This window comes from Bombyx mori, chromosome 14 (genome assembly GCF_030269925.1).
Source record: "Bombyx mori chromosome 14, ASM3026992v2".
Lineage (NCBI taxonomy): Eukaryota > Metazoa > Arthropoda > Insecta > Lepidoptera > Bombycidae > Bombyx > Bombyx mori.
The window spans coordinates 12795517-12815405 of record NC_085120.1 but is presented as its reverse complement, the minus strand read 5'-3'; the positions used below and the strand labels follow the sequence as shown (position 1 = coordinate 12815405).

Genomic DNA, 19889 nt, shown 5'->3' with positions numbered 1-19889 from the left:
GCCCTTGAGTTTGCTCACCAGTTTTGGTGAAACTATAAATTCCTTCGAGCCTTCTAGCCATGAGCTAAACTTTCATCCCAAAAAAAAAACTTACTAGGACAGCATAAAAGCCTAAAGGTATGGAGAGTTATACAAAAGCAAAACTTTACAGTTCGAAGCTGCTTGGGTTCGTTTGTTCCTTGGTGGAATCCTGCAGCACGGTTCAGCAACACATGCTGCAGTGTCGCGGGTTCCTCGTGATCTCTCACATGCTGCAGAGGTGCTCCAGAGACCACCTGACGCCTGATACGCTCGCCTCCTTCCTGCATTTAACGAAACATCTTGTAACTTGCTGCTCTCCTAATTCTGATCTGCTATTAAAACAGGTAAGTCTGATATTTCCGGTAAATCTGCTTACAAATATTTCGAGTACTATGTACAGTAGTACAAAATGCTTAAATCAGGGAGTTTTTGTACAGAAAAATTGTCGAAATGGTGGCTGATAGTGTAATGACGTGACGGGTGCACAGTAGTAGAATGAAACAAAATGAAAACATGCGGAAAACAAGATACTTTCAGATCACGATACATAGTTTGAAAACTTAAATGCCAATAAACATAAATACAGATTACAGCCTTTTTTTTTAAGTTTGAGTACCATGATGATGAAACGAGATAGATATACGATTAATCTTTCTTCTCTTTTCTCTTATTATTTTTCCTTTTTCTTGCATTGCCGTATTCTGTGTTGAAATTCCACTGAAACCTTTATTATAAAGAAATTATATTTAATATTATAATAAATATTATATTTAATTTAAATAAAAAATTTTTGGCAAAAATATACTTCATAGCTATTCAATAAGGTCTGAAATAGTAGTGAATGATAGCTATGCTGAACCCGACAAAAATTGAGTACACACAAGTGGTGCATATTTTTTTGGTTAAAATTTGCATTTGTTTTTGCATTTACAATGTTTCGTTGATCGTCAAAACATGCCCGTAGTTTGTTGGAGATTATTTATATAAAACATTTAGGTAATATTAATTGGCGATCAAGAAACAAATGTAAATATATGCACGTGACAATTTTGATTTTGTTTATTGTATTTGATGGTTGTTAGCGCATGTTCCTCTTGCTTTCACGACTTTGTTGGTAACACTGTTCCACACCCTACGGTTACAACAAACCTCCTAATAAAATATGTCGCTCTGGTATTACTTTACCAAAAATGCTATGAAGTTTTCACTATATCCAACAAAACGTAATTATTATTTAAATCGCTTCATTAATAAAATCGTGAAATTTCAACTAATCTCTAAATAAATTATAAAATAAAATCCTCAGTACCGTCTAACTGGATCCAAATAAAAATTCGTTTCGTGGAGTACATTATTATCGTAACGTTTTAATACAAATTTATTTTATAGCAGTCGCGTGTGGATTTTGTGAAACCTTTTTAGCATTCGTTCGTCTCCCTAATCCCCATATTTCACGCTCTGTTATCTACACTCGTTCTTTACGATTACAATCCTCTGTTTATGAACCCCTGGTTTTATTACAAAATGCTTTATCGTTTTAGCAATTTACAAGTATAATTTACTCGAAGGCAAAACAGATTTTTATGTGGAAATATTGCGGAGGAAATGGCACATTAGAAGCAATAAACACTTTATTAAATTTTACACTTTCCGTAGATCACACAAATAGATGCATAAAATGACTCCAAAATGAAATTACAATAAATCCATCGCCGTTTAGATTAAAATTTCACTTAATATATTCAATAAATATGATATAACGCACTAGGATCGCATAGAGCAAGAGAGCATATCGCTATCGACCATCGAACAGTATAAAGTCTATGTTAATCGCAGTCTTTCTGCCAAACTTTTCTGACGTGGCAGCTCCTGGACCACATATTGTTCAACCCCGCGCTGTGGATCCACACTCCTGCTGCAGTACAGGCCAGGCTTTACTGCTACTTGGCGACGGATTTCCTCGCTGACGCCCACATATACGGAAGCGTCAGAAGAGTGAGCACGGTCTTGCAGACTGTTCACACGCTGAAGTTCTACTACTGGGTCGTGAACCCGAGGGCCAAAAGTGGAATCGCACCCAAAGGACTCGGTAAATACGAATTTTGTTACTGTTTTTTTTCAGATTTGAAATGATTGGCGTTGCAAAATTTTACGTTTTTTTTTTATTTCAGATGGTCCTCGACCAGCTCACAAAGATATATTAACAATCCGAGCGTACATTTTGTTGTTTTTGAAACAACTGATCATGATCGGGAATGGCGTCAAGGAGGACGAACTGCAATCTATACTCAACTATCTAACTACCATGCACGAGGTATGTTCCCCTGGTACATTTTTGATGAAAATATGAAAAAGGCATCATCAATCATTTAAAAATGAGTAGTTAAATTAATAATATTTACAAGCATATTATATGGACTTGGTAAAGCAGTAGTTAGCGCCTTTTGCCGAGCCGAGGGTTGTAGGGTTGATTCCCAGATCGGGCAAACATTCGTGTGACGAATAAATTGAGAGAAATCTAGTTTGGAGCCAAATGACCGTGTGGGTCTCGTGCCTTATAATGTACTTGGCTCTTCTTTCTTTTTTAAAAACCTTTTAAAAATTCTGTTTTCTGATCACAAGACACTAGGAATAATATTTTGTGTGTAAAAAATATGATTAAATTGCGTTTTATGAAGTAACCGACCAGTATTCTGCCCATAATGGCCACGAAAATACTAAATTATACAAAAACTCTTTAAAAAATGTTTGAAATTAATTGGAAAACCTTTATATCCTCTATTTGTAACAAGTAGTCCTTTAAATTTTATATTACTAATACAAAAATTTTAACCGATATCATCAAAATAAAACGAGAATATATGCTATGTTCCAATTCATTCAATTAAACATGTACTACTACTAAGGATAACTCAAAAAATACTCATCAGATCTTGACAATGTTAATAATAAAATATATTGAATATAATGAAAAGGGACCACATGAGAAGCATTAGCTTACAAATGAAAAAAGAATCATCAAAATCGGTTCATCTAGAAAAAATTCCGGACCGGGAATCAAACCTTATCCTGCAAGTAGTCAAAAGTGCCAACCACTTAACCGAATAAAACAAAAATGTTATTTTTCAGGATGAAAACTTGCATGATGTTCTGCAGATGTTGATCTCATTAATGTCCGAGCACCCCAGCTCCATGGTACCTGCTTTTGACGCGAAAGTAAGCATTTATTAATACCTTAAATAATATATATGAAAGATCAACTACCATCGAACCAAATGTGTTTTGGTAAAAATGTACCTAGTTCTTCTTTTTCTCCACCTTATCCCACTAGGTGGGGTCGGCACAGCTAATTTTCCTTTTCCATTCTCTTCTATCAGCCGTCATCTCAACAGTCACTCCTCTCTCTCTCTCTCTCTCTTATCGTCACACACTCCATCCAAGTCTTTTTCGGTCGACCTCTTCCCCCTCTACCTTGCACTACCATTTCCATACATCTCCTAGTCACATGCATGTACATACAAAAATGTAAATCTAGTTATTAGTAAAATTAGTCAGTCAGGAAGTATATTTTTTAGTAAAATTAGTATACCGATCATTAATTAACCAGGTGCGTAGGGCTGCAGGACTTTCAAGGAACAATGAAGAAGATGAAATTTTCAGAGTAACCTATTTGAAGATACTCCGCGAAATTGCCATTAGACTCATTAGAAGGTTTTTTTAGTTTATTTTGAAACGTGTTCTCGATGTTTCCAGGGCGGAATAAGGACAATATTCAAGCTGTTGGCGTCAGAAAGTCAATTAATAAGGTTACAGGCGCTAAAACTTCTCGGTTTCTTTCTGAGCAGAAGCACGCACAAGTAAGTTGAGAACTCTCATAACGAATATCTGAACTGATCGAACGATGTGCAAATCCCGCAGACAAAACTACCCTTCTTTTGGAGGGAACACATACTAAATACATACTCACGAACGCCCTCCAAAAAGACTTTTTCCACCTAAACTAACTAGATAAAAAATATTGTAACCATGCAAAATAAAACATAGATTTACACTCGATCAGTAACAATTTAGCAGAATTTACTTGAACTGTTAAGTACTATTTCTTTTTTCTTATTTTCATGATTAATGTAGTAACAAAGCGAGGGCTTCAGTTATTATAAATCTGAGGAGTTTGTTTTAACGCGCTAATCTCAGGAACTGCTGACTACTGCTATTATTCAAAAATATTTTCACTTTCTACGTAAATGAAGAGGCGGGTAAACTTTAGCGTTACGCCAAAGTAACTATTCCACGCGGACAAAGTCGCGGGCAAAAGAAACAATAGTCAAATATAATTTGACGCCTAAAACTGCTTCATCTCGAATTGTTCGCAGACGCAAATACGACGTAATGTCGCCACACAACCTGTACACGTTGCTGGCAACCAGACTGGGGGCGAGCGGCGAGGGACTGGCCCTGCCCGTCTACAACGCCCTGTACGAACTCCTCACGGAGCACGTCGGGCAGCAGATACTGTACACCAGCCACCCGGAGCCGCAGCCACACTTCAGACTCGAAAATCCTAGTGAGCATCTTTTGATTGACTGCACGAATAAATAACAATGGGAATATACAAATATTAAAGAACACCTGTGCAATAGCTTACTATAAAGTCAATGATTATCTAGAAGATTGCACAAAGTGGGAATGAGTTGCTCGCTCTGGGCATTTCAATATTGTAATAATTGTTACGTTATAATACTCATTGTAAAAATGATTGAAAAAAAAAAAACTAATATTAAAAAAATATATCTAATATTTAAAAAAAAAAGACATCCCGCTGAGTTTCTTGCCAGATCTTCTCAGGACGGAGGCTGGTTTTTGTGAATTGGCGGTAGTTTTTTTGATGTTCAACAAGTATGTACTTTGTTTTATGTTGAATAAATTTTGTTTTGATTTGATTTGATTTGAAGAATTGTGTGGTTATTTTTTTATATTTTTTTATTGCTTAGATGGGTGGACGACAGCCCACCTGGTGTTAAGTGGTTACTGGAGGCCATAGACATCTACAACGTTAATGCGCCACCCACCTTGATATATAGGATGTAAGATCTCAGTAGTTACAACGGCTGCCCCACCCTTCAAACCAAAACGCATTACTGCTTCACGGCAGAAATAGGCATCGTGGTGGTATCTACCCGTGCGGACTCACAAGAGGTCCTACCACCAGTAAACCTTAAAGTATAAGGCATATATTTTCGCTTGCAGTGATCCTGAAGGTGGTGGCCACGCTGATAAGGCAGTCGAAGCAAACGGAACAGCTGCTGGAAGTGAAGAAGCTGTTCTTGTCGGACATGACCCTGCTGTGCAGCAACAACCGCGAGAACCGACGCACCGTGCTGCAGATGTCCGTATGGCAGGTGCGGACACACCTCTCTTAGCTTATGAGCTCCTGGTGGACGATCTTAAATTTACATTTATTATCATATTCTTCTTTGCTAATGGAATCATTGTTCGCTTCGGAAACTAATTTATTATTGAATGCTCCACTATTTAATGAATTTTATTATAATATAAACCTTCCTCTTCAATCACTCTATCTATTAAAAAAACCGCATCAAAATCCGTTGCGTAGTTTTAAAGATTTAAGCATACATAGGGATATAGGGACAGAGAAAGCGACTTTGTTTTATACTATGTAGTGATTAGGATTTCTAATGACCATTGCAGACAAACAAGCTCACAGCCTATCTGATTGTAAGGGCGAATTTACATTACGAAATTAGTGTCATGAAATTAATTTCGTGACATTAGTTTTACCAACAGTTTCACGTGTAATTTGATATTTTCGTAATGCATGCATTAATTTCATAAATGCAAATAAGTTTCGTGCCCTGCGCGATTTTTTGGTGAAATTAGTGTCATGCAACTAATTTCATAGTGTAGACGCGACGCGAACTAGTGTCGCGAACGCGGCTTCGCTCTCATGTCAACGATAAGAGTGTCTCTAGACTCGAAACACCTACAGTAAAAAAATTAAGTTATCTTCACTCATTCGAAAATAGTTTTTATAGCTCTCAGGATCTTCTAATTCAGAGGCTAACTTCGTTGCACCTAAATGCCTTATTGCCATCCTCGAATCTATCAACGTCTTTTTTTTTATAGTCTTTTTTAAAGTTTATACATATAAGCATTTCTATAGCTACATTGAATATAGAAAAATATAGCTTTGATGGCGCCATGGTTACTGCGATATTGTGGATTTCGCAACACTAATTTTTTTACGAAATTAATTTCGCATACCTCTATCGAAACTACTTACGTGAAACTGAGTTCAACATGCATGACACTATTTTCGTAATGTAAATTCCGCATAAGTGGTTGCCTGCACTCATGGACATCAGCAATCCCAAACACTGTCAAACCGTCGCCTACCCATTACAATTGTCACATACGACAACTAACACACAATAGCTTAACAAGAAAACAGAGAAGATGGAATCTGAAATTGCAGCCTGAACAATGCGGTGCGATCGGCGCGGCTAACCAGACGTACGACGATGCGACAAATATGACATGTTTACACGTGTCATATTTCGCATTGTTGACGTTTTGTTGTGCCGAATAACGACGAGATGGGTACTGGTCGCGGCTCCTCAGGAATCACCCACGAAAATGAAGATATATAACCACATAATATGTACTCGTTTTTAATATAATTGTAAATCACATTTAATTCTTTTGAAATATTAAGGTATTTATTATCTTTGGTTTTCATAAGTCGGAGACTTAAAGGAAACTATTTATACGGTATAAACTAGCGTTTTATTATTTTCGAGGTTTTCAATTTTTCCACTCTCTGATTTAGTAAAAAAATGATATCTTGACATATTTACGTTTCTTTACAACACCTATATACTAGGCTAAGTATGGGAAACGTCGAAGATGATAAATGGGGAGATTAAGACTGTAAAAGTAGTTTTAATTATTTGTTTGAAAAGTTGCTAGGGCTACCGAGACCATATTATGCTATTTAATTCCGAAAAAAATACTGTTTCCCTTTGATTTTTTTTTTTTCTCTACAAACCGGTAGTAAATTCTCTTGTAAAGTTAGTAAATATATATTTAATGAAAAAACTCATAGACTATGTACTTAAACTACAGGTACAAGAACACATTAAAGTTCATAATATAAAAATACTTATTCCAGGAATGGCTCATAGCGATGGCTTATATCCACCCAAAGAACGCCGAGGAACAGAAAATCTCTGACATGGTCTACTCGCTGTTCCGGATGCTTCTTCATCACGCCATCAAACATGAATACGGAGGCTGGAGAGTATGGGTGGACACATTAGCCATTGTGCATTCAAAGGTTAAGAAAGAAAGACTTAACTTATTTTAGTACATACTTAAAGTACGGTGTAGATTTTACTTTATTTTATTTTCAAATGGATACAAATTTTTTCAACGGGTATTTCTTGCGGCAGGTTTCGTACGAAGAATTCAAGTTGCAATTCGCACAAATGTATGAACATTACGAGCAAAGACGAGCTGACAACATCACAGACCCAGCCGAGAGACAACAACGACCCATCTCCACTATATCCGGCTGGGACAGGCACGCCGACACCCAGCACACCCCACGCGTCATCCCGGACACAGACGACAGCATGGACAGCTCTCCCGCGTCCATCAGGAAGCAGAATGTGCTCAATCACGGCGCGCAGACCGAAATCGGAAAAGGGCTCTCGTTGCGAGAAGTCGAATCGTGCAATTGTACCACAGTTAAAGCAGAAAGTGATAAAAGTGAGGAAGAATCCGATCGGACTACACAAGTCGTTTATAGTGAAGTGTGTAAAGTGCATAGTCCCGTTAAAACTGTTGAAGCCGCAGTGCCCTCCGCCGATGGCTGTGATGCTGTGATCCGCGACTCTGAAGTCGAACACGCAATCGATGAAGCCGAGTCTGAGAATGAACAGACAATCTTCAACCCTGCTATACAGTCCAGTAACGAATTAGTAGAATCTATTATAAGTGAAGATACTATTTTGGGCACTGAATCTGGATTAGGGACGTTAGAGAAACCCGAAAAACTCAACCGACAAGGAAGTTTAGATTATATTCCAGTCAGAGATGTAGGCGACACCGTATCTAAAGATGACAACACAGATAAGAGTGAGGGAATACCGTCAAGTTTATCTGTGAGTGAAACAGCTAGTCCCGAGAGAGTAGCGGACTTAAATATCGTTACTGAGAGAGAATCTGAGCTTTCAGATCCATCCGAACTATACTTAACCCCTAGCGAAGCCACCAGCCCAAAGGAAGTTGAGGAAAAAGTTGAAGTTTTAGATGAACCAACAGACGGTATCGACGATCCGAGGCACGTCGCTGTAAACATTGTCAATGACGTACTCAGTGTGGCGCTGGAGACCGTTAGGCTGAAAGCTGACGACGACACCGACTCTGGTGCGATATCCGGCGGATTGCAATCCGAAGGTAACACGCCAAACGGTCGCGATGACTTCGATCAAGAAATCGAAGAAATCGTTAGCGAGAAACAAGCTGCTGAGTCTATAGCTAATGAAATCGTTATGGATATTGTAGAATCTGCATTGGCTAAGGGCGCTGAGAATACTGAACCATCCGAAGAGAATAGCCCGCAAAGGGTGTTACCCTCGGATCATCCTCACGAAGGGAACGTTTTGCCACTAGACGGTGAATTCTTGGTTAGTCCCAGAGAAGAGGATGCTGAAAAACTTGAGGTTGAAGAAGATTCTGAAAAGATTCCTGAAGAAAATATGAACATTGAAATTGAAAATGCCGATACTGAAGAACCAGAGCAACAGAAAACGACGGAAATTCCACCAATCTCGACTATCAGTGAAAACATATCTTTAGCGAACAAGAAAGAACAAGAAACCGATGAAGATAGAGGTAGAGAGGGTGAGAGAGAAAAAAGACGGGTCAGTTTACCCGAAGACAGCGAGAGTAAGCAGGATAGTGCTAGAGGTGAGGGTGTGGCCTCGCACGGTACCAACACGTCATCATCACCCAAAAGGCCTCGAAGTGCGTCCACTAGTACACAAGTGGACTCTAATCATTTTGGTGAGTACAGCACAGTTTTCATATAAATTATAATGATTTTTAAACGCGTGAAGTTATTTCATGGAGATTAACTTTAGAACAGTACAGTTTGTAACGAATTACGGTTTGTACAATTTTATTTAGTTTTAATTTTGAATTAAATTTCAGAATCGAAACGTCCATCGAAATGCTCCAGACCTATGTTCTCCCCGGGACCCACTCGCCCCCCGTTCCGCATCCCCGAGTTCCGCTGGTCCTACATCCACCAGAGGCTGCTGTCGGATGTGTTATTCTCATTGGAAACTGATATTCAGGTAATTTGGAATATCTCCTCTAGAATATTATGCCCTGTTACTTTTCGATAGTTATCCGAAGAAATTTTTATTATTATTCATTTTTCTTTCTACTTCTTTGACCGTAATGAATTATCAAAACATAGACCACAACGAACATGCGGTCACTCACCTTAAGACATGAGATCATTGTCTCACTAACTATATTGCACAACGGCAGACGTGAGCAGGAGAGAGCTTCCCGCGATGATATCTATACAGTCCAGTCCACGTTCTTTTTTCAGGTTTGGCGAAGTCATTCCACTAAATCTGTCATAGACTTCGTCAATAGCAGCGAGAACGCCATCTTTGTCGTGAATACCGTACACCTGATCAGTCAGTTGGCCGACAATCTGATCATCGCTTGTGGAGGGCTCCTGCCGCTCCTAGCGTCGGCCACGTCACCCAATGTAAGTACACTTAACTCATTGACAGCTGAGTTTGTGACGCCATTCCACTCGTATTTATACCTGAAGGTCTCGCTCGGACGATGTGTTCTGGTAACTGACAATTCCACTAATACTTCAGAACGAGCTCGATGTCATCGAACCGACCCAGGGTATGCCGGTGGAGGTGGCTGTGACCTTTCTACAGCGACTGGTCAGCATGGCGGACGTTTTGATATTTGCAAGCGCCCTTAACTTTGCCGAGCTGGAGGCTGAGAAGAATATGTCCAGTGGCGGTATCCTGAGGCAGTGTCTCCGACTTGTGAGTAGACAATAGAAAATAAAGATAATCGTCTTTTGTACTCTTCTACTCCCAAATGGCCCTAATGAAATAAATAAGAACGAAAAAAAATTAAATGAAAAAAAAAAAACTAACTTATTGTTTAATAAATTAAAAATGATAGTCAGCCAATTCACCATTTTCAATTTAAATTAAAAATAACATTAGAAAAACATTCATTAAATGTTTTTCTTATCTGTTGATTTTTGTAATCTATACCAGGTTAGCAGAAATTTAGAAGAGTATAAAAGATTAGTTTTTCTTCTTTTACCTAAAGTATTTGAATAGTTACCGTTTACATTAGACAGTTTTTATTCCTAAAATATAATTTTTTCACATCAACCGATTTATTTGTCGCAATTACAAAATATTTCAAGAAACATGACGATTTGAAACAATTTATTTTACTATTATAGGTAAATAGAAAGCCGTTTAATTGTATTTTCTGTATTATTTCTCTCTATTAAAACGAAACTATTGCATACCTTTTATCATAAGTAATAGTAGTTTATTTCAATTAGTAGTTTTTGAAACAATGTTTCTATACTAAAAAGTATCTAGAATAAAGTTTAGAAGTAAATTTTATTTTTATGCTCCTAATACTTCATAGCCTCCTAGTACTTTCTAGTGTTAGCGTAGCTGCGTTTCGACGCAGTAGCCGCTAGTACGCGCGCGTGTGTGTGTGTGTAGGTGTGCACGTGTGCGGTGCGCAATTGCCTCGAGTGCAAGGAGCGCCAGCGGTACGCCGCCGCCAGGGCTGCACGTGCCGGAGACTCGCCCTCGCCGAAGGTAAACGAAATGACCGGGAATTTTATTCAAAATTGTTCCTCCAAAATTTCAAATTTGTTCCTACCGCTTAAATACCTCTTGACGTTTATGTTATCCTGGTATTTTCAGTGGATTTGCATATATTTTTACCGCGTTTTCGAGTAAATTAAGTTGTAATTAATATGTTTTCACGGTGCACAGATTGTTCCAATATCGCGCACAGTGCACCTGAGTGTAACATGAAAAATAATCACACAGTTATAATATTAATAATTGCTACACACACTCATTATGTATGCATGTAAATATATCCAATTTTTTTTCTTAAAATTGTAACAAGACACAATTTTTTGCATGTTTTTTTCTTACTATGAACGAAATAGATATTTCGATATGAAGAAGTGAAATGTGGTTAACATAAAGTTTTGTAGCCCGAAGTAATTATGTATTTAATATCGAAAATTTAAGTACCACAATTCGTTGTGTCCATGATCATCTGTTTGGTAACTTTTTGTGAATTTTTCAATGTTTCATTTGTTTCTTGTTTGCATTATTGCCTTACATTTTCTTTTATATAAAGTCGAACATCTTCTGTCAAAGCCTGATGATCTTTGTTGATATTGTTGTTTAAGTGTAGGATCTTTAGAAGTGAGATGATTTTTCAATTGCATACCAGCTGCCATCCTAGTCTAGGTGTTATAAAAAAAGTCTCAAAGTGAATTGATATGTGTAGAGCGTCGTGGCGAGTCTTGCGGACGCCTCCAGCCCCGTCAAAGATCCGGAAAGGCTTCTGCAGGACATGGACGTCAATCGACTTCGAGCTGTTATCTACAGGGATGTTGTAAGTAGCTACGACCCATATGGTCTAACAGTCATTAAATTTTGCGCATAAATTAAATAAAGCATCTACCTACATAAGTAAATTGGTTTTGCGATTGACATATGACATAAATAAAATGACATGGTAATAGTTCAAACATGAAGTACTTTTGGCGCTAAGATCTCTTTGATCTGATTCGGTAGAATTATTATGATTTTTATTTAAAAAAAAAAACATTTTTGCCTCAGAGGATACTGATTGAAATTTTCGCGCAACCTACCCCAGGGAGATGTAATTAAGAATAGATCAGAAGTATGTAGTGTAGAGCTAAGGAGCACCATCTTATATAAGGGAGCAATTGAAAAAGTGTCTACCTGTAAACAGAAAGTTATTGTTTGAAGACTCACCGAAATAGCGCTAGTGTAGGAAGTGGAAATGTAATGAATATAGATAGCAGTTTTGAACAGAGTGAAGTATTTTTAAAATCCTTCCACTTGCTACAATGGTATCACTTTAATTGGCTCCTTTTCAGCGGAAACTTTTTAATACACTGAGATAGTACTGCTTACGTATATTCCACTTCGAAAAGGCGGCACGACATGAGAACCCTCTTGTCGTAGCCGCTGGAAATTACATACCCGATTCTGTAGACCGAATGGTAAACAGTCGACGTCGCCCAAAGCACGTCATTACGGATCCTCCCGATCCATTAACGGTGCTTTTAGGCACCGGTCACCGTCCTCGTCGAATCAGTCGCTTACGACGAACGAATTAACCCATAGACACAGCCCACTGAGTTTCTCTCCGGATCTTCTCAGTGGGTCGCTTTTCCGATCCGGTGGTAGATTCTGCAAAGCACTGCTCTTGCTAGGGCCAGTGTTAGCAACACTCCGGTTTGAGCCCGTGAGCTCACCCACTAGTTAACGTTAAGTTACGTTGAACTAGTCTCTCAAGGCTATCAGCAGAGGTAGGAAAAAAAACGTATATTCTCCGTGATTAGAAGTAATGCAGGCTAGAATACATCACGCCAATTTCACAGTCTTAAGAACATTAATACCAATTAATTCTAAAACGTATCAGGAGGAGACGAAACAAGCGCAGTTCTTGTCGCTTGCCATCGTTTATTTCATCTCGGTACTGATGGTTTCGAAGTACCGCGACATCTTGGAGCCGCCCGCCCACGCGCCTCCGGAATGTTCCAGAAGACCGCACCACTCCCACGAGCATCACGGTAGGAAAATTAAAACGAGGGCTAACATTATAAATATCGCGATATGTTCATCATCTATACTAATATTATAAAGCTGAAGAATTTGTTTGTTTGAACGCGCTAATCTCAGGAACTAGTGGTCCAATTTGAAAAATTCTTTCAATGTTAGATAGCCCATTTCTTGAGGAAGGCTATATAAGCTATATAACATCACGCTAAGACCAATGTAAGCGGAGCACTAATAAAGAATGTTTCAAAATCGGGGTTTTAATCCCTTTTGAGAGCTTCCACTGGAGAGGCGGGTAAAATTTAGCGTCATGCCAAATTAAGTATTCCACGCGGACGGAGTCGCGGGCAAAAGCTAGTTCTGTACTAAAGAGAGAGACACTAATTTTAACAGACAAATTGTTTTTAGGCTGCTTCGTGCATAATGAAGTTACTAAATTGCTTAAATCTTTAAAAAAAAACCTACTTTTATTTTATTAATACATATTACGAATTTGAAACAAATTAGTTTCATATCGATTATATGTAGTAATAGTATTTAGATTCCTTACATATTTCGAGTTTTCATTATCATGTTTGTTTGCAATCCAAAATATTGAAATAGAAACATTAGAATGTTTTACACCCGCATAGTGTTATGATCATTTTTACATATTTTGATTACTTTAAAAACCATGTTACCTTATAAAATTATTAGCTGATTATTCTGAATATTTTACTGAAGAATAAATAGTAGTGAAAGCACATAAATCACTTCAATTGAACTAGATTTTTTAAATCACTATTTACACTCCAAGCCAAGTTTATTTATTTATTTTATTTTTCAAATAGAAATGTCTGATTTGTCAATAATTAGCATTAATGTTTTAGAATTTTCTTCGGCATTCGCGAGTCGTAGCCATAATTAAAACCAATTAAACGGTTTAAATTCGCGTTTAATATTTTAGTTAAATTATTTCTGACGTTTCTTATATGTACATTACGGTTTTCGTGGTGTTGGACGACTGAGATGAAGAACTAAGACGTTGGAAGTAATTTAATGACAATGATTAATTAGTTTAAAAAAGAAATTTCTTCATAAATTATTCATAAATGTTTACCTCGAGATGTCATTTGAGTTCGGCTTCTTCGTATGCTTGTATGCACTAGTTTTTGAAAACATATAAATCGTTATATCAATTGTTTAGCTGTACGAAAATATTTTAAATACATGTTTTTTTGAATGTACAGTCACTTAGTAATGTTAAAGTCGTATTTTAGCAAAACATTATAAATTCTTGAATAATTTGTTCGAGTAGGGGCGCCAATGACATTACGAGCGTGACGGTACATCGCAGGTGATGTGATACATCTGTATATCTGAATTGTGTCGTTTCTCCTTTTTTTCACGCCGCTTGATATACGCGTCACGAATTGGACACTGGTAAAACCTGATCAAATTCATTGATCCGAACATCGTACTACACTTGCGCCTCGCACACATTAACAAATTTTGACATCTATACCTCTGTTCGTTTATGATATCCTGGTACCAATATGCTTAAATGAAACCGCACTTTCAAAAAAAACATTTACGCTTTCTCTCTATCCCTTACTGACACATACATGTTTTCCTTCAAAATCCGGCCTCTTCTGGGCGTTTTTCTTGGACTTCGCCCTATAACCCCAGGGTCTAGGCCTCTGTTCCCCCAGTGGTCGCACCACGTGTACCCGCAGTTCCTGCCGGGTGGGCATCCCGCTCACCGACATCCACACTCGCACTGCAAGCTCGACTGCAGCCAACACGTTAACAATAACACGCACGCACACTCACGCATCGCTAGTTACCACCGCACACACGCAGGTAACAAGGCCTGGACGAAGCGTTCGCATCGCACCGGGACTCTGTGACAACACGCCCGCATCCAATATGAAAATAATCCTGCTATTGGAGACCGAAACTTGTTTAAACATATTTCACACTAGACCGGTGTTTCCCAAAGCGGGGTCCACGCCCTACAAAAGGGCAATTTGATAATTAAGGGGGGCAATCCCACTAAATTAATATACAGAATCTGTATTAAAATTATTTTGAATTTGAATTTTAGTTTTTTATTATATGTTTTGAAATATTACTTACTGTTATTTGATAACAATTTCATAGTGATTTCTTCATAAAACCTATCATTTAATGTTATCTGAACAAATCAATTTTTTTATATGGAGCACTATGTATGGGGAGCAAAAAAATTTTAGAAAAATTACAATGGGGCATGGTAAAAAAAGGTTGAGAAACACTGCACTGCTAACATGTTCTAACGTACCACAGAGTTGAGACCACAAAGATTACATTACAGTCTCAATACTTTTCTTCAAAAAGCAATTCATTTTTTTTTGATTGTTTTTGAATGTAAATTGTGTTTTGGTGTGCAATAAAGTGTATTCTCTCTCTCTCTCTCATTTGTAAGGCGGACGCTACTGGCGTTGTTTCCTAACACCGCCTTGTCATAAAGTACTATCACTAATTAATTATCATCGAATTAAGTCTCGGTCTCCTGAAGACTTTCGAACCATTCCGAATCTTTCCTCCTCCGATCCCTGTAGATATCTAAACAAAACATAACACACACCACTGCTAAGGCACCGCTTGTATTTTGTGTTCTTTCGAATTCGGTTGCGTCATAAATTTTAAAACTTAGATTTTGAGAGTAGCATGACTCCAAATTTTGAAATAAGTAGTTTTTAGTGTACCTAATTGTTTCGGATTTCTGCAAAAAATAGATATATTTACTTTGTAATCTTATATATTGTACGAAAACTAAAATCCGGAATGTCAGTACTAAATTTATTAATAGTTATTAAATAGAAAAAAAAAACCTTCTTTATAGCAAAAACTATCCGCTTTATCGAGCTAGCTTCATCGATGTTGCCAGTTTTTTTGTCAGGAATATTTAAAAAAATAACATTGCGTTTTCTTTTAGAACACAACGGGGATGATGTGGAATACGCCATGATTGTTGTTGACGAGAACAATTCTACAATAAACGAATTAGATTCACCATCGATGAAGGTAAGGTCAAACCCGACGGTCACAAGTCATGCCGATGAATGATGTTACAATCGTTGTTGACGCAGTAAAAGTTGTGTTTGTTACTTAGGAACTTTATATTATAAATCTGCATTGTCGTATGTATCTATATCTTCTAAATTTAGGATGTAAACAATAGGATACTTACTTCAGTAAATTTAGATTGAATTTCTAGCATGGAATTTGCGTTTTAGACTTTTGTATGAACGTGCGCATTGAATGTGTCCGTGAGTAGTTGTCGAATATTTAATTGTGTTTCATTTTAAGTTAGCAAATATGAATTAGCTAAGAGGCTTTAATGCATGTCCCCGACCGCCCTTCTGCTGTGGAATTGATCGATTTCATCCCATATTTTTTTGGTTTCGCAAGTTCATTTGCTGTATGTACATTTTCCTTTACCGTCAGTGTCAATTAATCTGGAAGATTCGATGTGTAGGCTTTATTACATGTATCTTGTTTTGCTGTTACAATAAAATAAATAAAGGAGTCGGAAGCCAAGGAAGATGCTGTGGCAAAAATAGAAACAACGGCCATAGAATTGAAGCCGCCGTCTCCGGAACAGCCCGAGCTGAGTAAGCCGGCTGAGACGCCCACCCCAGAAAAGGAAGAACCGCTTTTCAAGTCGAGCCTCCGAGTGAAACCGCAGCCCAAAATAAAGGTTAGTCGAAGATCGAACGGAGAAACGAAAAGCGCTCTGTCCTTTTCTATTAGTTCATGCGTCTCCTTCTGACTCTGCTCTTCAGGGATCCTTTTTTGATGTGGTACTTTGTATTGATCGATGCAGAGAAATTCAACTTCAATGGAAACGTCAAAATATCTTATGAAATAGAAAATGGCCGAGAAGAATTTGACTGCATTGATTACTTGATATATGTTTATATACTAATTATGAAATGTTTACTTAGTTTAATGTGGAGTACTTTATTAATGATTTCTGTTACTAAATGAATGTTATTGTCTTGTTGTAAGCATCCCACTGCAAGGTCCAAAACGTTGTCCGGGATAACGGTGTCAGTGGTCAATTTGGTTTGTACAAGTCGTAATAAAATTAAACTGTGTGAAAATGTTAAAGTTTAGTTCGTACACTTTTTAGTCATTTCTGGTCTCCTGGTATCTTTTGGCGAAATACACTTGTTATTTATGAATTTAAATACCAAATACAGTTTAATATTCTTCTTTTTTTATTCTTTAAAACGACAACGTTTCACCAGAAGAATCATTATTCCAGAATTTTCGACACTTACACACACGAGCTTCCACAACATTATAACAATAACGTGATTAACGTTTTGTACACAAGATTAATGCTCAGCAACGCTCACGTCACGAACTATGTACAAATCCAACACAATTAACAATTAACACAAAAACTTCGACACGAAGCACAATGTTTGAAATTCGACAAAATGTAAATATGCGTAGGTAAATTAAGAATGTTTTTGGAAACACCAGATAAATGTTATTTTATTGTTAGCTACTAACGCGTCTCCTGTAGTTTGTGATTTATGTTCTCCGGCACGGTTTTAGCTTTGCTTGCTTCTTCACCTGAACCCTTAAGCATGTCTTTCTTTTCACCTTTTAGAAAACTTCACCTAACATCAATTAGCGTCACTATCTACACGAACTATTTGGAGTAGAATTGTTCCGAACTCTTCTTTGTCTATGATTCCCTGGTACAATTCATTATAGAATCCTCATCTTGATTAGTCATAAAAGTTCTCACAGACGAAGCGCTGATGTACCAATGATGTGTTTTTCATCTCGCTTAAGAAGACACAGGTTTGAGACTGAGATACGTCAGAATATGTATTAATTTTTTTGAAAATTCTGTATACGTAACTTAAATTTAACTTTAAATTATTCAAGATTTGTGAACATTAAGGCTTGAATCGCGTGAATTATATTTAAAGGTCCCAAAATTCCGGTTATCAATTGCACTGCATCACATTTTTCAAATTAAAGATTTTCACTAGTTTGACTTACTCCAGAGCGTGGATTCGATCGAAGACGCCGGCTCGTTTCATCTCAACTCTAATGAGACTACTAACAATGATCCTGAGACCTCCAGCGAGATCGCTCTAGATGATAACAAACACGCGGTTAGTAACTAATGCTCTTCTAACTATCATCTCACTATACAAGGGCTTTGTTAGACAACCATCTGCATAGCATAGCATAGTAATCAAAACGTCAAAGTGTTCAGACGATGCTCGATCTTGCTATATATCGAGTGACAAAGAATAAAAATGATGTTTTCAAAATTTTCCGACAGGCCAGTAATGACGAATCTTGGACCGATGTCAACTTGAATGAAGAGGGTGAAAGGGGTCCGGCCACCATTACTGGGAGAACGAGAGACCACGAAGGGAACATTCATGAAGGTCGGTGCTGTATAAACTTTGTGTGATTTGGAACCTAGACTCAGGGGATTTGTCAGATGCGTGAAGGATATATTATTTAACAATGGCTAGTTATTAATATGTTTGTATTGGTCGTATTGTAGTTGTCTACTTATGTGGATACTTCTTTTTTTTTTAAACTGAAATTCGTAATTTTATTTGTAATTTTTAATTTTTATTTGTAATTTTGTTTTCAATATCCAATTTGTAGGTTCGCCCGCTATCTAAATTAAGACGGGTTTGATGAGTGCATATATCATTTAGATTACAATTCAGATTAGATTTTGGTACTATTTGTACGATTTAGCTAATATCTAATGTACTTTAATAATTGTGATTTGTTTTGTGTATCAACAAAAAAAATGATATAAATAAATTTGCTTTAAACACGGCTATGGCTCTCTATGATTCTAGAAAGCGATGTCTTTTTTTAATCTAAAAGCAATGTTGTTTTATAGATAGGAAACAATCTATTTAAATAATTTAATGAAGTGAAAAAAGAGCTTAAGGTATAACTTGAAAAATCATTAAAATATAGGTAAATTTATTCTATTTTACTGAGAGGATGCTTGTTGAAAAATTATCACATTATATATTTATATTTTTAATTCGACGCTAGCAGACTTCGTAAGAAATAGATTTCTACACTTTTTTTTAAAATACTCGAGTCTATTCATGTAACGCTGCTAGAAATTATTTATACAGTCTTCACTCACTCGCTTATCGATATAATATATTATATATAATTTTAGTATTAAATCAAATGCATGCAACTTCGTCACGTACTAAAAATACGCTGATCTATTTTTCCAAAAACGAAATAAATGTATTCAATTTTGACGAAAAGCAGGCACCGGGTCAGCGTATTTTTTTTTAGAAAATTTCATTTCTATATTTTTTTTATTTTCTATTCAGATATCGACAAACAAATTCATATGAGGAATACAGATTCACATCACCACATTCAACAACGACAGAACAGAAACCTTCAGGCTGCACAACGGCATTTACATCCGGTAAGTTGAGCAGCATAGCTTCCGCAGACCCCGCGCTTGGAGTACAGCTTGCAGCTAGGATGATAGGATCAGCTGCAAATGGATTCCTGACGATGACTTCAAAACACTCTTGAAGTCGTCGTGGCCTAACGGATAAGACGTCCGGTGCGTTCGTGTTGAGCGATGCACCGGTGTTCGAATCCCGCAGGCGGGTACCAATTTTTCTAATGAAATACGTACTCAACAAATGTTCACGATTGATTTCCACGGTGAAGGAATAACATCGTGTAATAAAAATGAAACCCGCAAAATTATAATTTGCGTAATTACTGGTAGTAGGACCTCTTGTGAGTCCGCACGGGTAGGTACCACCGCCCTGCCTATTTCTGCCGTGAAGCAGTAATGCGTTTCGGTTTGAAGGACAGGGCAGCCGTTGTACTGTTACAAGTGAGGCTTTAGAACCCATAGCTCAAGGTGGG

The 19889-nt window shown here is 37.4% G+C and overlaps 1 protein-coding gene and 1 non-coding gene across 5 annotated transcripts in view; both read left to right on the top strand.

Annotated features, from left to right (window-relative positions):
- Positions 1-19889, top strand: part of LOC101744498 (neurobeachin) — a 573788-nt gene that overhangs the window by 267429 nt on the left and 286470 nt on the right. For 3 of the 4 annotated variants that reach the window (XM_062672222.1, XM_062672220.1, XM_062672219.1), the window contains exons 13-32: positions 152-365; positions 1888-2110; positions 2193-2335; positions 3151-3237; positions 3775-3878; positions 4395-4585; positions 5269-5420; positions 7211-7375; positions 7491-9108; positions 9256-9401; positions 9665-9829; positions 9948-10127; positions 10836-10934; positions 11647-11754; positions 12814-12964; positions 15910-15998; positions 16501-16674; positions 18005-18115; positions 18289-18397; positions 19331-19431. In XM_062672222.1, the coding sequence (XP_062528206.1) occupies positions 152-365; positions 1888-2110; positions 2193-2335; positions 3151-3237; positions 3775-3878; positions 4395-4585; positions 5269-5420; positions 7211-7375; positions 7491-9108; positions 9256-9401; positions 9665-9829; positions 9948-10127; positions 10836-10934; positions 11647-11754; positions 12814-12964; positions 15910-15998; positions 16501-16674; positions 18005-18115; positions 18289-18397; positions 19331-19431 (4330 nt within the window). The remainder of the gene's footprint in view (positions 1-151; positions 366-1887; positions 2111-2192; positions 2336-3150; positions 3238-3774; positions 3879-4394; positions 4586-5268; positions 5421-7210; positions 7376-7490; positions 9109-9255; positions 9402-9664; positions 9830-9947; positions 10128-10835; positions 10935-11646; positions 11755-12813; positions 12965-15909; positions 15999-16500; positions 16675-18004; positions 18116-18288; positions 18398-19330; positions 19432-19889) is intronic. The other variant, XM_062672221.1, reaches the window with a different exon arrangement.
- Mir2807c (microRNA mir-2807c) lies at positions 6544-6619 on the top strand. Its single transcript, NR_107323.1, has one exon. It is a non-coding gene; the product is annotated as a microRNA mir-2807c (primary transcript).